The sequence below is a fragment of the Saccostrea cucullata genome, unplaced genomic scaffold (assembly GCF_032062105.1).
Source record: "Saccostrea cucullata isolate Sc308-1 unplaced genomic scaffold, CSIRO_AGI_Scuc_v1 ctg1130, whole genome shotgun sequence".
NCBI classification, from domain to species: Eukaryota; Metazoa; Mollusca; class Bivalvia; order Ostreida; family Ostreidae; genus Saccostrea; species Saccostrea cuccullata.
The window spans coordinates 266,590-279,163 of NW_026937409.1; the positions used below are offsets into that span (position 1 = coordinate 266,590).

At 35.5% G+C, this 12,574-nt stretch overlaps 1 protein-coding gene across 1 annotated transcript in view; it reads left to right on the forward strand.

The window, feature by feature from the left end:
* LOC134248153 (E3 ubiquitin-protein ligase ubr3-like) overlaps window positions 1-12,574 on the forward strand; it is a 32,581-nt gene that overhangs the window by 9,460 nt on the left and 10,547 nt on the right. Inside the window, exons 10-29 of the mRNA XM_062730564.1 lie at window positions 106-261; window positions 818-946; window positions 1,066-1,118; window positions 1,431-1,570; window positions 1,910-2,055; window positions 2,225-2,294; window positions 2,678-2,774; window positions 2,906-3,053; window positions 3,234-3,332; window positions 3,639-3,828; window positions 4,342-4,798; window positions 4,999-5,093; window positions 7,636-7,800; window positions 8,290-8,423; window positions 8,583-8,693; window positions 8,994-9,188; window positions 9,504-9,637; window positions 10,044-10,123; window positions 10,299-10,407; window positions 10,672-10,769. Coding sequence (XP_062586548.1) covers window positions 106-261; window positions 818-946; window positions 1,066-1,118; window positions 1,431-1,570; window positions 1,910-2,055; window positions 2,225-2,294; window positions 2,678-2,774; window positions 2,906-3,053; window positions 3,234-3,332; window positions 3,639-3,828; window positions 4,342-4,798; window positions 4,999-5,093; window positions 7,636-7,800; window positions 8,290-8,423; window positions 8,583-8,693; window positions 8,994-9,188; window positions 9,504-9,637; window positions 10,044-10,123; window positions 10,299-10,407; window positions 10,672-10,769 — 2,806 coding nt within the window. The remainder of the gene's footprint in view (window positions 1-105; window positions 262-817; window positions 947-1,065; window positions 1,119-1,430; window positions 1,571-1,909; window positions 2,056-2,224; window positions 2,295-2,677; window positions 2,775-2,905; window positions 3,054-3,233; window positions 3,333-3,638; window positions 3,829-4,341; window positions 4,799-4,998; window positions 5,094-7,635; window positions 7,801-8,289; window positions 8,424-8,582; window positions 8,694-8,993; window positions 9,189-9,503; window positions 9,638-10,043; window positions 10,124-10,298; window positions 10,408-10,671; window positions 10,770-12,574) is intronic.

Here is a 12,574-nt window from a genome sequence, read left to right on the forward strand (position 1 = left end):
TGCAAGTAAAATTCTGCAAAATAAAGTTCAATTTGAAAGTGTGTAAAGGATTTACTTACGTTGGAAATTGTCTTGATGTGTGAAGATTCATGTTTGCTTTTTCAGCCAAATCCCTACCAGCTGACCTTTCACCTTCCTCTCCACCGTTACCTAGCAACGTTTATAGAGACTGCGATTACTCATCATAAGTTGACCTTTGATGACCTCCCACTGACCGAGAAAGTCCTAAAAATGACCTTCACTCATCTCTTACAAATACAGGTAAGTACATGTACATGTATGTCATACATGCAATGCAATTTACAGAAAGAAAGTTATGTACATATATATACAGTCAAACCTCCATATCTTTAACTCAGTGGAACCCAGAAAAAAAGATATTGAGGGTAAAATACTCAAAGAATAAGTGGTTGGAACTTATAACTAGCTTTTGACATATCCATGGTATTCTAGATATCAGTGTTAGAGATACTGAGTTCAACTGTACATGTTAGCATCGTTTTCAAAATTGAATATTGTAGATATTAATGTGTTACATGTATATGACAGGAAAAAGCAAGTACATGTTTATCCTATATACAGTTAATTAGTATACAGATCACAAAAAAATCTTTTTCATGTTTATGATATGGCAATTCTAATGCTTAATGCATAATGCAAGATAAAACTCAGCATTCCATTCCAGAATTATTTAAAACTGTACTAGACATTGAGACAAACTTTTTATGAAACTCTCATTGCTATCTGCCACAAATCATATATATTTGACAGTGTGCCTGTGTTTTTAATTGCTGAAAACAATTTTATTGTTCCGTAGGTCTGTCTGGCAGAGATCTACAGCTCTATGTGGGTCAGAAATGGAATTCAGATCAAAGGTCAAGCCATGACCTACATTCAGTGTCACTTCTGTTACTCCATGGGAGATGCTGACCTATATTTAATGCAGGTAAAATCTGACATATCATCATGGCATATGTACAATTCATATGCAAAAAAAATTCTTAACATTATTTATATTTATCGTTAGGAATATTTATATTGAGTTTGAGGTTTTGGTCATTTCAGCTTTGTGCCTGTAAGTTTGATCCTGACTACTTTGTGAGAACAGTGATGGAAAGGTGAATATCTTCAGTGGTATATACTGTAAAGAGCACCATGGGAAATCTGCTCAGAAGTTTAAATCTAAACCATTAAATTCAAATGCCCATTACAATGTTTACCTCAAAGAAGAGCTGTGCAGTATCCATTAAAGCATAGCATTCATGTTTATTCAATGATATTGGAATATTCAATTCAAATATCCAGATGTTAACTTGATGAAGATTTCAGATTGAGAATTGGTTAAATTCCAGTGTTCTAAAGTTAACTTGTACAGATTTCATATTGAGAACTGGTTGAAATTCAAACATTGTAATGTTAACTTGGTACAGATTTCATATTGAGAACTGGTTGACCTTTGGCTCGACCCCAATCAACACCAGCTTTAAGTTAGAGCCTGAACAACAGATAGCCATGGTTGATGCCATTTTACAGTTCTTCACAACACTGTTAGGAGTCAGAACTTACTTAGGTAATGAAATGATTGTGTATTTATCTGTGGTGCATTTCAAGACAAAAATATTGTTTCTAATGTGTATTTCTACTTTATATAGGAAACCTGTGCTCTTTTTTTTCTTTTCCCTCTTTGCCAGTCGCAAATTGAAAGTGAGACAAATTCATTTATGAAACAGTTATCTTTCTTAATGTGTAGTCGTGTCTGGGTAAATACAAAATTGCATAATCAACTGCTATATTCAGTACCTCTTTGTAATTTTAACTAATTGAAACCACAAAATTTGCTAAAATTTGACAACCCCAGAAGTAAATGTGTTGTATAATATTTAGCCGGTATTTCAATACTTACATGTAGGTATTACGGAGAAGGAGCTGACACACCTGGAGATGGCTACTATTCTGTGTTTTGGAGACAAGCCTCACAGTCAGATCATGGACTCCATGCCAGAGAGGTCCGGCATCACAGGACAGAAGGAACTGTTTGAACCCACTCTGGCTGAGGTACCAAGAAATCACATACTTTTAGGGGGGTATTTTTGTTTTTTGTGAAGGGGAGGTGTTATAATTTTTGCAAAGCACTCGAGTGTTTTTTGGGGGGTGGGGGGTGGGTAATGAAACAAATGTATATAATTATAATTATACACAAATTCTTCTGATTTTCTAATTATAGATAGCAGATTACAAGGCACCAAACTTGGAGTCCAGTGGAGGTCTTCAACAGGGGACATACACACCTAAAGGTAAATAATTATACATCCTGACTCCAAGGGGGAGGGGGTGCACACACCTAAGTTGAATATTTATCTTCACTGTTTGGGACATTTAAACCTAATTACATCCTTTCATAAGAAGTTATCAAAGGAATCTCAACAATGAATTATATTAAAAAGACAGCATGTTTAAAGTCAGAGTTCAATCATATGAATAAACGAACATGTCTTAGTTGTCCTTTTATAGTCATTTTGCTTATTTCACTATCTCACTTATTTACACATAGGATAACTCTTTAATGTGAAAAATGCTAGGGAAAGCTTAAACAATGTTCTTCATAAAACCTGTAAAACCTGAGGATGAATTAAAGTAAGTGAGATAAGACCATGGCTAAAAATGATGTTGATTTCAGGCTTTGTTTGGGAAAAGGAATTTGATCCAGTTCATGTGTCCCTCAGAGCTCTTTACAAGAAAGACATACAGACAGCATTAGACAGATACACTGAGCAGTAAGTTGTACTACAAAATCATCATAATTAACTGGAAATATTCTTATCTTTAAGTAGTAATTGTACATTCGAATCAGAAGACTCATTTAATGAAGGTTACTTTTCTATCGAGCCTTTCTTCTTATTTATAGCATTAGACAGTCTGGAAAATACAAATCTAAGACCCCTCCTTGGCCCCCGTTTAGACCCCCAGGGAAAATTTCCCCTGCCTACAAAGATCTGTACAGACTTCTTCACTGTAGAACCATGCATGCATTTCTCTTTACAGTTCTATACAGGGTAAGTCAAAAGTTCATATGTGTTAGTCAAAAAGCAGTTGTCCAAAATCTAAGGAGTAAAATACCGGTAACTGAATTTTCTGTCAGATTTTCTGTTCTTATTCTGTTCTAAGGGGATTTTTTTCTGTATTTTGAATTTTTGATGTAGTCTTTATAATTGACTTCTATTTGTTATCATCAGTTCATGAAGGAAACCAACATTCCAGACAGCATTTTGTACAACACTGTACACCTCCTTGACCTTGCTTTTACCTTGCCCTCTCCTGACACCTGTAGAAAGGTAAGTAAAATATACATACAATATACCAGTAACATGTATAAAGGTGAAAATGTATATCCTATACAAAAGTAAAATACATGTATGTATATCTGTGTATGTGTGTTTGAATTTGAATGATACGATCTAATGACCTAAGTATGGGAAAAAAATTTCAGTCAATCATCACACATGATCATATGACAGGAAATGGAATAAATAAAACATGTTTTCTAATATTTTGAAAATGAAGTTGGTTATGGAATATTATATTATTTTGGATTCTGAACTTTTTAAAGTAACTTAAGTTAGCTTTGTTTACTTTCGCAGTTTAACAAGTCATTCTGCGGTAGCGTGACTGACGTGGACTACCACGACTGGTTCTGTGGTACCAGTATCCACCAGAACGTGCGTGAGGTGGTGAAGGAAGTCCTGATCCCGGTACTGGTGGAGGACTTCCTGCCGTCTTCGCTCTCCACGCTGGAGGAAATGTTCCAGATGGCCCCCAGTGCCATGATGAGTAAGTGACCGAATGTGTGGGGCTGTAACACTAGCTAGTGATTGAAATTTACAAATATGTACTTATATAAGGAAATTTTCACAGGTGGTTTTTTGCCCCTTCTGCCCTACTTAAATGTGGGCAAATTTAAATGGAACGAATTTAAAGAATACAATATAATTTCTTAAACAAAACTGTGACGGGGGGAATTTTGAAAATGGGGCCATATTGTTTGCATATGTGAAAGGGTGAAAATAACATGGCAAATATAACCTTGTTTACAGTGTTGAGAATCCTGCTGCATGCAAATTTCTTACATTGTATGCTTCATGAGAAGGCCATAAAATGAATTTCATACACTGAATAATTGCTCAATTAATTTGTAGCCTTCTTTTGGTAGAATAAGAAATTCATGTTTTTTTCTTGCTGACCCTGCATATATTTGTATTAATTAGTCAAGTAACGATATATACTTGACTGCAGTGTGTAGTACTGTAATTTGAATGAAATTATTGATGATTGGTTTATCTGTAGACACAGCTGGTCCAATCACAGCAGCCCATTCTGGAGCAGTTCCCACTAGTCTGGTTCCCGTCCCTGTATCTGGACACTGCCACCTGGTGACCCACAAGTCTCATCAGGCCGCCGGTAAATCTGATTCTGTGCCAAAATACGAAAACAGAGGAGTCTCCACTGAGCATGCTCAAAAACTGTGTGTCCCAATCAACGAGTGTATTATAAGCATTCTGATGAAAATCCATGCCAAACTGACGGGGCGATCTTGTTCCTACGCCCCGCTGTCTCAGTCTAAGCGACAGCTCTCTGATTCTGTGATAGGAGATGGACCTTTTTTTCTGTGTAAGCTTCTGGACAAAATGTCACAGAGCAGTACGGAGTGTGCGCGTGCCATTGAGGAGGTGTACAGGTCTCTACAGCCCAAGGGGGCATCAGGGGCGGGGAAAAAACGTGACACCGCCAAAGACGAAGAACGGTTAGATATTTGTTTTTAAAAGTTTTTTTTTTGCTTAAGATCAGAAATATTTTCATTAAGAATTGTAATTGCAAACGGCAATGAATGTTAGTTAATTTAGGGGATATCCGTCTAAATAGTGGAGTTAGAAAAGGTTTTACTGTATGTATTTTATATCAAAATTTACTCAGTGGTGGATAAAAGTTATGTGACTTTTACAGGAGGAGAAAGGCTAGGGAGAGACAACAGAAACTCATGAATAAATTTGCCTCCAAACAGAAAGCTTTCATGGAGCACAATCTTCAGCCTGCATCAGGTTTGTTACCCTCATCCCATTCACTAACCCCCCCCCCCCCCCCCCCCGCCCCTTTAAAAAAAACACACAGATCACATCACCATTCATTAACAGCTTTGATTATGCAATAGTTTATAAATTGTTTGAAAAATATTTGAATAGAATTTATGGATTGAAATATGCATTATGTTCTAATTAGGGCCCCGCAAGGATTTGCGGGTGCCCTATAGTAATCACTCTGTCTGTCCGTCTGTCCCTCTTCTGTCCACAAATTTTCTGTTTTTTTCTAATAACTTTTTTTATGGTCGCCCAATCCAGTTCAAATTTGGTATGGTAGTTCAGTAGGCAGAAATACATATTTTGATGCCAAGTTTGGTTCTCAATGTCTTCTGGTTTGGAGCTGGGGTGGTGGGGTAGATTCCTTAACTATGCATATGAATGAATGTGCAATTTTTTTTTATGGTTGCCCAATCAAGTACAAATTTGGTATGGTAGTTCAGTAGGCAGAAATACATATTTTGATGCTAAGTTTGGTTCTCTATGTCCCCTGGTTTGAAGCTGGGGTGGTAGGGTAGATTCCTTAACTTTAGAATGCATTGGCAAAGAGAGATAACTGCTGAAGATGTTCCCATTGTAAAATGAATGCTGGCTATGAGTCCATAGGGATTAATTAGCTTTCCTCCTGAAGAAAATCCAGAGCATTATCTTTATCTGTTACATTGAGATGAATTACCACCTCTGTCTGCAAATGAAGTTTGTTTTGAAGTTAAGTCAATTTGGAATGCTATGAACACTGTGAAATGTGGATTTAGATATAAATTTTTATAATTTATTTTTGTTTAATAGTTATAATTTCATTGAATTCTAAAAACAAGAAATAGATTAAAGAAGATTTTTTGATTTACTTTTTTCACTTTACGTTAATTAATTTTTAAGGTAGTTTTTATAAAAAACCCATTCTATCATTAATACTGAAAAAGTTTTTATTGTAACTTTAGAAGAAAATGATGAGAGAGGTACAATTAATCCTTTGGGATCAATTATCTAGCCTGCTGCAGAAAATTTAGAAGGCTTTTCTTTATCTTTAAGATTAATGAAAACCTTTGTCTGCAACTGCTGTTTATTGAAGTGAAGGTCAAGCCTTCATGATATTTGTATTCATTGAAGGCTGGCATTCTATATAACACAAGCTTCATAATTGTTTAATACATTCAATGTTAAGTTGTTCTTTGCTGGGTAATGTAAATACAAGGATATTATTTTCAGGTTTTTGAATATTCAGGAATTATCTTGAAATTTTAAGAATACAGTTGCTGTTGCTTATTCTTCTACATTTTTTAATCATTCCGTAAGCTGCACCCTTTTAATTCTACCCCATGACGGGGCCCTTGCTGACTGGTCAGTTTTCTAGTTCGACCAATCTCAGCCGAACATAAATTATTTATACCCTCATTTAAAAATCAAAACAAAACACCTGTATTATGGGTAGCAGCTCCAAGACCTGCGCATTTAATTGACGACATTGCTCAACATTTAATGAAGTGCTTCAATAACATTCACAAACATTAATATTACAACAACACAAGAAATAGCTTATGGGAGGGAGGGGGCGAATTGTGACTGAAATGCACGCAGTCTTGAGCTCGAATGACAAAACACAAAGAACACACCTTTATTAACATTACCAGCTAATCGGTCATACTAGTATTCCTACTCACTCAGGTAAAAATAAAATAACGTGTTTGAAAAAGAATCGTACGATTCTAATTTTAGATTTATTTCAACCTGTTATAAATATATTGACAGCATATCTATAACTGAGTACCTTTTAAGTTGAAATGCAAACAGATGCTTTTTAGAAAATTGAAATAAATTTGTTTTTACAACCCCCCCCCCCCCCCCCCCCCCAAAAAAAAAAGAAAAGAAAAAAATTCACATGATATTATATTTTGGTTATGGTCAACTCCAAAATGTTATATTTAAGAAAAGAATTTAATTTTTGAAGATTCATGAGGTATATGAACTACAACGCTTCACGCTAGCGCGCTTCAAGTCAAATATGCCGGCGTGAAGCGTTGTAGTTCATATACCTCATGAATGTTCAAAAATCAAATTCATTTCTTATATTTACATTATTTTTCTGATGACTTGCCATAAATTTATGCCTTTCAACTGTCATTTTTAAAGCAAAACAGTGTGCACTATATTTTTTGACGTCAAGTGCAGTATTATGACGTAACAATGGAGATATTCATGCTTATTCGTGGTACATATGTAATGTACATGTAGTTCATGAGAAAATGAACTGCATTTTATTTTGTAAAGAATCATAGGGGAAATTTATTGGAAATATAAATATTATAAATTGTAAATAAACACAAATATGAAAAATATTTTAAAAAATGTTTAATTGGAGACCAAAAAAAAATTGCACTCAAAGCAGATATTTGGAATTCCATTGCAAAAAGGAAAGAAAAATCAATGATTTCTTCAAATTCTTACAATAAAATACATTTAAATTGAAAAAAAAAATGAAAGCTAAATAAACATAAAATTTTTGTAGATGATGAGAATGACGCTACGAGCGATACGTCCGCCACGGAGATTCCGCTGGACACCAGCAGCAGTCAGCAGGTCAAGGAGTACGACTGTGTCATCTGTGGTACCACCTCACCCTCCACCGCTGAGAAGACCATGGGTCTGGTGGTGCTTCTACAGCCCAGTAGTGGTAAGTGTTACAAGGTGAATGATTGGATAATGTTGTCCTACAGCTAACCAATGGAAATAAAGGTAAGTGTTACAAGAGATTTGATTGGGTAATGTCATCCTATAACTAACCAATGGAAATAGTTGTAAGTGAAAAGTATTACAAGGTGAATGATTGGGTTATGTCATGATGGTAAGGACCTCTAAATGAAAGACTGGATAATGCCATCTTTTAAATAAATATTTAGATCTTGGGTAGGTGTTTGACCCATATAGACAGATTTCCCGGGGTCAAATTTGAGGAAAAAAATATTGGTTGGTTGGGATTTGATTTCGTGGTTGGAGAATGTTTAGAAGTAATGCATATGGAATTTTACATTTTATTGTGGTCATAAATTAGTAGGTCTCTCAAAGCCTTGAAATCAATGAGAATTTAAACCCCCATGAAAATTAGTGATGATTCAGAACATATTCAGGGGGAAAGCATGTAATGTTTGATGTTATATTGCAGTGTTGGGACACCGCCTACAGGAGAATGATGTAATCAGTCTACCCTTAAAGAAGGAACAACAACTCTACTCGCACATCTCCTGCTCTTCTGTCCAGAAACAGCAGCTCAAAACCATGTTTGAACACTTTGAAGAGGTAATCATTTCCAAGTGTGAAATTAAGACAAAAAGAACCCTGTATACAGTTTTACTTACTTTTACATTGTAACATGTAATTCTAAACAATTGATTATAAGTATATCATGTTTTAAGAAGAGTACATATAATTGTCATTGATTTGTTTTCTGTTTTTCAGAGTTCGTGTCAGTTGTCAGTGAACATTGGTTGGGAGGGAGGCGTGGTCATTCAGACCTGTGGTCACTATCTACACCTGGACTGTCATAGTTCTTACCTGTTGTCCCTCAGGGTCAGTTACATAAACGTTTGTTACAGTCACTGAGAAATTTACTTCAAAAGAAAAAATTAGAATTTTTAAAAATTTAATGTTGTTTCATTTGATTTCAAATTTGGATAAGTTCTTGGATATCGGTGGATAAATTTGTTCTTGAATTCTGGATATGTTACATCATATAAAGTACAAAAACAATTTTGTACAAACAATTTACATATAATTTTAAACTAGTATCTTAGGACTTTTTTCAAGCCTTTTTTCCTTGTGGGCATGGCGAGAATTAAGATAAGGATTGTCTTGTTTTCTTTGACACAGACTCAGGAGATGACAGGGAACTTGGCAGTCAATAAAGGAGAGTACTGGTGCCCCCTGTGTCGACAGTTGGCTAACTCCGTGATCCCAATTCCCCCGGAGGAGGATCAGTTTACAGTCAAGAGGCCCCTGTCTCCCGACCCCCAGCAACTGATCAAAGACGTAGCCGAAATGATGGTCTCCCGACCCATAACACCTGTACGTCCAACAGATCAATAGCATTGGCTTAACTTAGCATTGAAATTGTTAGAAATTCCACATTTAAGCAAATGATTAATGCTTTCTAGTTTGAAGTAGAGTTATTTCTGAAGTCTTAACTAAAAAAAAATTTTAAAAGATAATTTAAAGTTTAAAAAATGTACCCATAAAAGATAGAATTTCAAATGCAAAACATGATATATAAATTTCAATTTTAGGCTACGTAAATTTAAATCTCTGGTTCTCAGGACAATTTTCTCCGAAACAGATGCAGGAAGAAGGCTCTTTTATGTATAAATATATTTCTACTTTCAGAGATCCCCTAACCTTACTAAGGTTATGGGTAGTGTAATGGAGGACCTGACTAACGCTACATACGGGAAGTTTAAGACCTACACTAGTTCCCAAACCTCTGAGAGTGTGCTTCTCTTTGTGTGCTCTGTAGCCAGGTTAGACTGGTTCTCTGTTACTGTAAACCAACTTTTATTCCTAAAATACATGTATATCGGCAAGTTTCGTGACCTTCTTTCTATTGCAAATATTTCTGTTTTCAAACAAATTATTCACCTTAATTTTGCTTTATGTAGAATGTTGTGTTAGTGGCAAAAATTAGTTTTTGGCTATGGAATCCCAACTAAAAAATAGCCAATAAAAGATGTCAGGAATAAAAATTGGTTTACAGTATTTAAAGATATATGCATGTGATCAAATTTAGTCTGATATCACTTGTGCAAGAGAGCTTAAACAAATGAAATAAAATATCTAGAGAGCCTATGAGAGATGTTCCTATTTTCTGTGAGCAGTTAATATGATGTCATTGTAATGATTTACTAAGTGTTGAGGATGATTTTGCAGGACGAACCTTGAGATGGAGCTAGTCAACAGAGGGAAAGTTCTCATAGAGTCCACGTCTCAATCAGGAAAACGCTGTTTCTGTAAGTTTATACAGGGTCATAGGTCACTAACATTTCACAGGGTTATAGTTCACTTATTTTAAAAGGTCAAAGGTCACTGATATTTCATAGAGAAAAGAAAGATGTGTATTGAGGTTTGGTTTGACTTGATGAAATGTTCTTCTTTGTGGTATTTGAATGTAATCTTGTATTTCAGTGCCAACCTACCATGTTCTCAGCATGCACAGTAAAATTCTGACTACCAAACCCTATACTGATCTCTGGTCACACATGACTGGCTTAAGCCGATCTGAACAGACCGATAGGTAAGCAAATCTATAATTATACATGTATAGATCTCTTGTCACACATGACTGGCTTAAGCCGTTTCAAACAGATTGATAGGCAAGCAAATGTTCACATTGATTTCCCCCCATCTTTCAACAACCTGAGTGAAGAAACTAAAAGATTAATTCAGTGTTGCAAAGGTCCTCAATCCTCAATCATGCATGACTTCAAGGAGATGCTTATAAAAAAGAGGTTAATAACATTAGTCACATGTTTGTCATTGTTGTGTACTTCCCTTTCAGTGTATCCCTGTATCATAAAGAAGTTCCCCTGCTTCTGAAGGACCCGGTGTCTCTCCTGATTCAGATCCTGTTAACTCTACCATCCACAATGGAAATAGGTATTGTTCAATCTTAGTTTTTAGCTCACCTGAGCCGAAGGCTCAAGTGAGCTTTTCTGATCACATTTTGTCCGGCGTCCGTCTGTCCGTCTGTCTGTCTGTCCGTAAACTTTTCACATTTTCAACTTCTTCTCAAGAACCGCTGGGCCAAGACCAAACTTGCCACAAAGCATCCTTGGGTGAAGGGGATTCAAGTTTGTTCATATAAAGGGCCATGCCCTTATTCAAGGGGAGATAATTGAGAATTAGTGAAAATTTGGTGGTATGTTTTAAAAATCTTCTTCTTAAGAACCACTGTGCCAGGAAAGTTGAAACTTATGGGGAAACATCCTCAGGTAGTGTAGACTTTAAGGCCTATGATCATCAAACTTAGTCAGTTGATGCATCTTGGGTCCTTGAACAACGTCAACTTAAAAGTAGGTCACCGTGACCTACTTTTTGAACTTTAAGACTTATCCTTTTCAAAACATTTAATCCCATTATTTCAGGCACTGAAAGGGTTAGAATCTTCAAATCTTGTAAGTTGCTGCATCATGGGACCTTAAAACATATTTAAGAAAAAGTAGGTCACTGTGACCTAAGAATTTTGCAGGCATTTGTTTTCGAATTGTTTAAAAGGCATATTTTGATAACCTATGACCTATGATCATCAAACTTGGTCAGGAGATGCATCTTGGGACTCTGAAAAATGTCGACCAAAATGTAGGTCACGGTGACCTACTTTCGACATTTTATGGCTATATTTAAGTATCTTAGGTATTTATTGGCTTAGAATCATCAAAATTTGTGAGTTGATGCATCTTGGGTTTTCGGATAGTGACGACCAAAAATTAGGTCACAGTGACCTACTTTCGACAAATTTATGGATATATTTAAGTATCTCCAGTACTTATTGGCTTAGAATCATCAAACTTTGTCAGTTGATGCATCTTGGGTAATTCCACAAAAAGTAGGTCACGGTGACCTACTTTTGACATTTTATGGGTATATTTAAGTATCTCTAGTACTTTTTGGTTTAGAATCATAATACTTTGTCAGTTGATGCATCTTTGGTTTTAAAAAAGACCAAAAAGTAGGTCATAGTGACCTACTTTTGAATAAGGTATTTATTGGCTTAGAATCATCAAACTTTGTCAGTTGATGCATCTTGGGTTTTCGGATAGTGACGACCAAAAATTAGGTCACAGTGACCTACTTTCGACATTTTATGGCTATAATAAAGTATTCTCCGGTACTTATTGGATTAGAATCATCAAACTTTGTCAGTTGATGCATCTTCTTTGCAACAAATGCACGCATGAAAAGTAGGTCACAATGACCTATTTTGACATTTTATGGCTATATTTATGTATCTCTAGTACTTATCGATTTAGAATCATCATACTTTGTCAGTTGATGCATCTTGGATTTAGAAAAACAAAAATGTTGAAAAAGTAGGTCACAGTGACCTTTTTGAATATCTCAGGTATTTATTGGCTTAGAATTATCAAACTTAGTCAGCAGATAAATCTTGGGACTCTGAAAAATGTCGACTAAAATGTACTTTCGACATTTTATGCCTATATTTAAGTATCTTAGGTATTTATTGGCTTAGAATAATCAAACTTTGTCACTTGATGCATTTTGTGATTTCCAAGAATGTAGACGAAAAAGTAGTTCTAATTGGCTAAGAATCATCAAACTTTGTCAGGTGATGCAACTTGGGTCTTTAATAGGATACTTAGGGTTAGAGGCTTCAAATACAAGTGATAGGTTGTACAATTTATCAGAAGAGCGATTCAAGGCCCTTGGGCCTCTTGTATTTA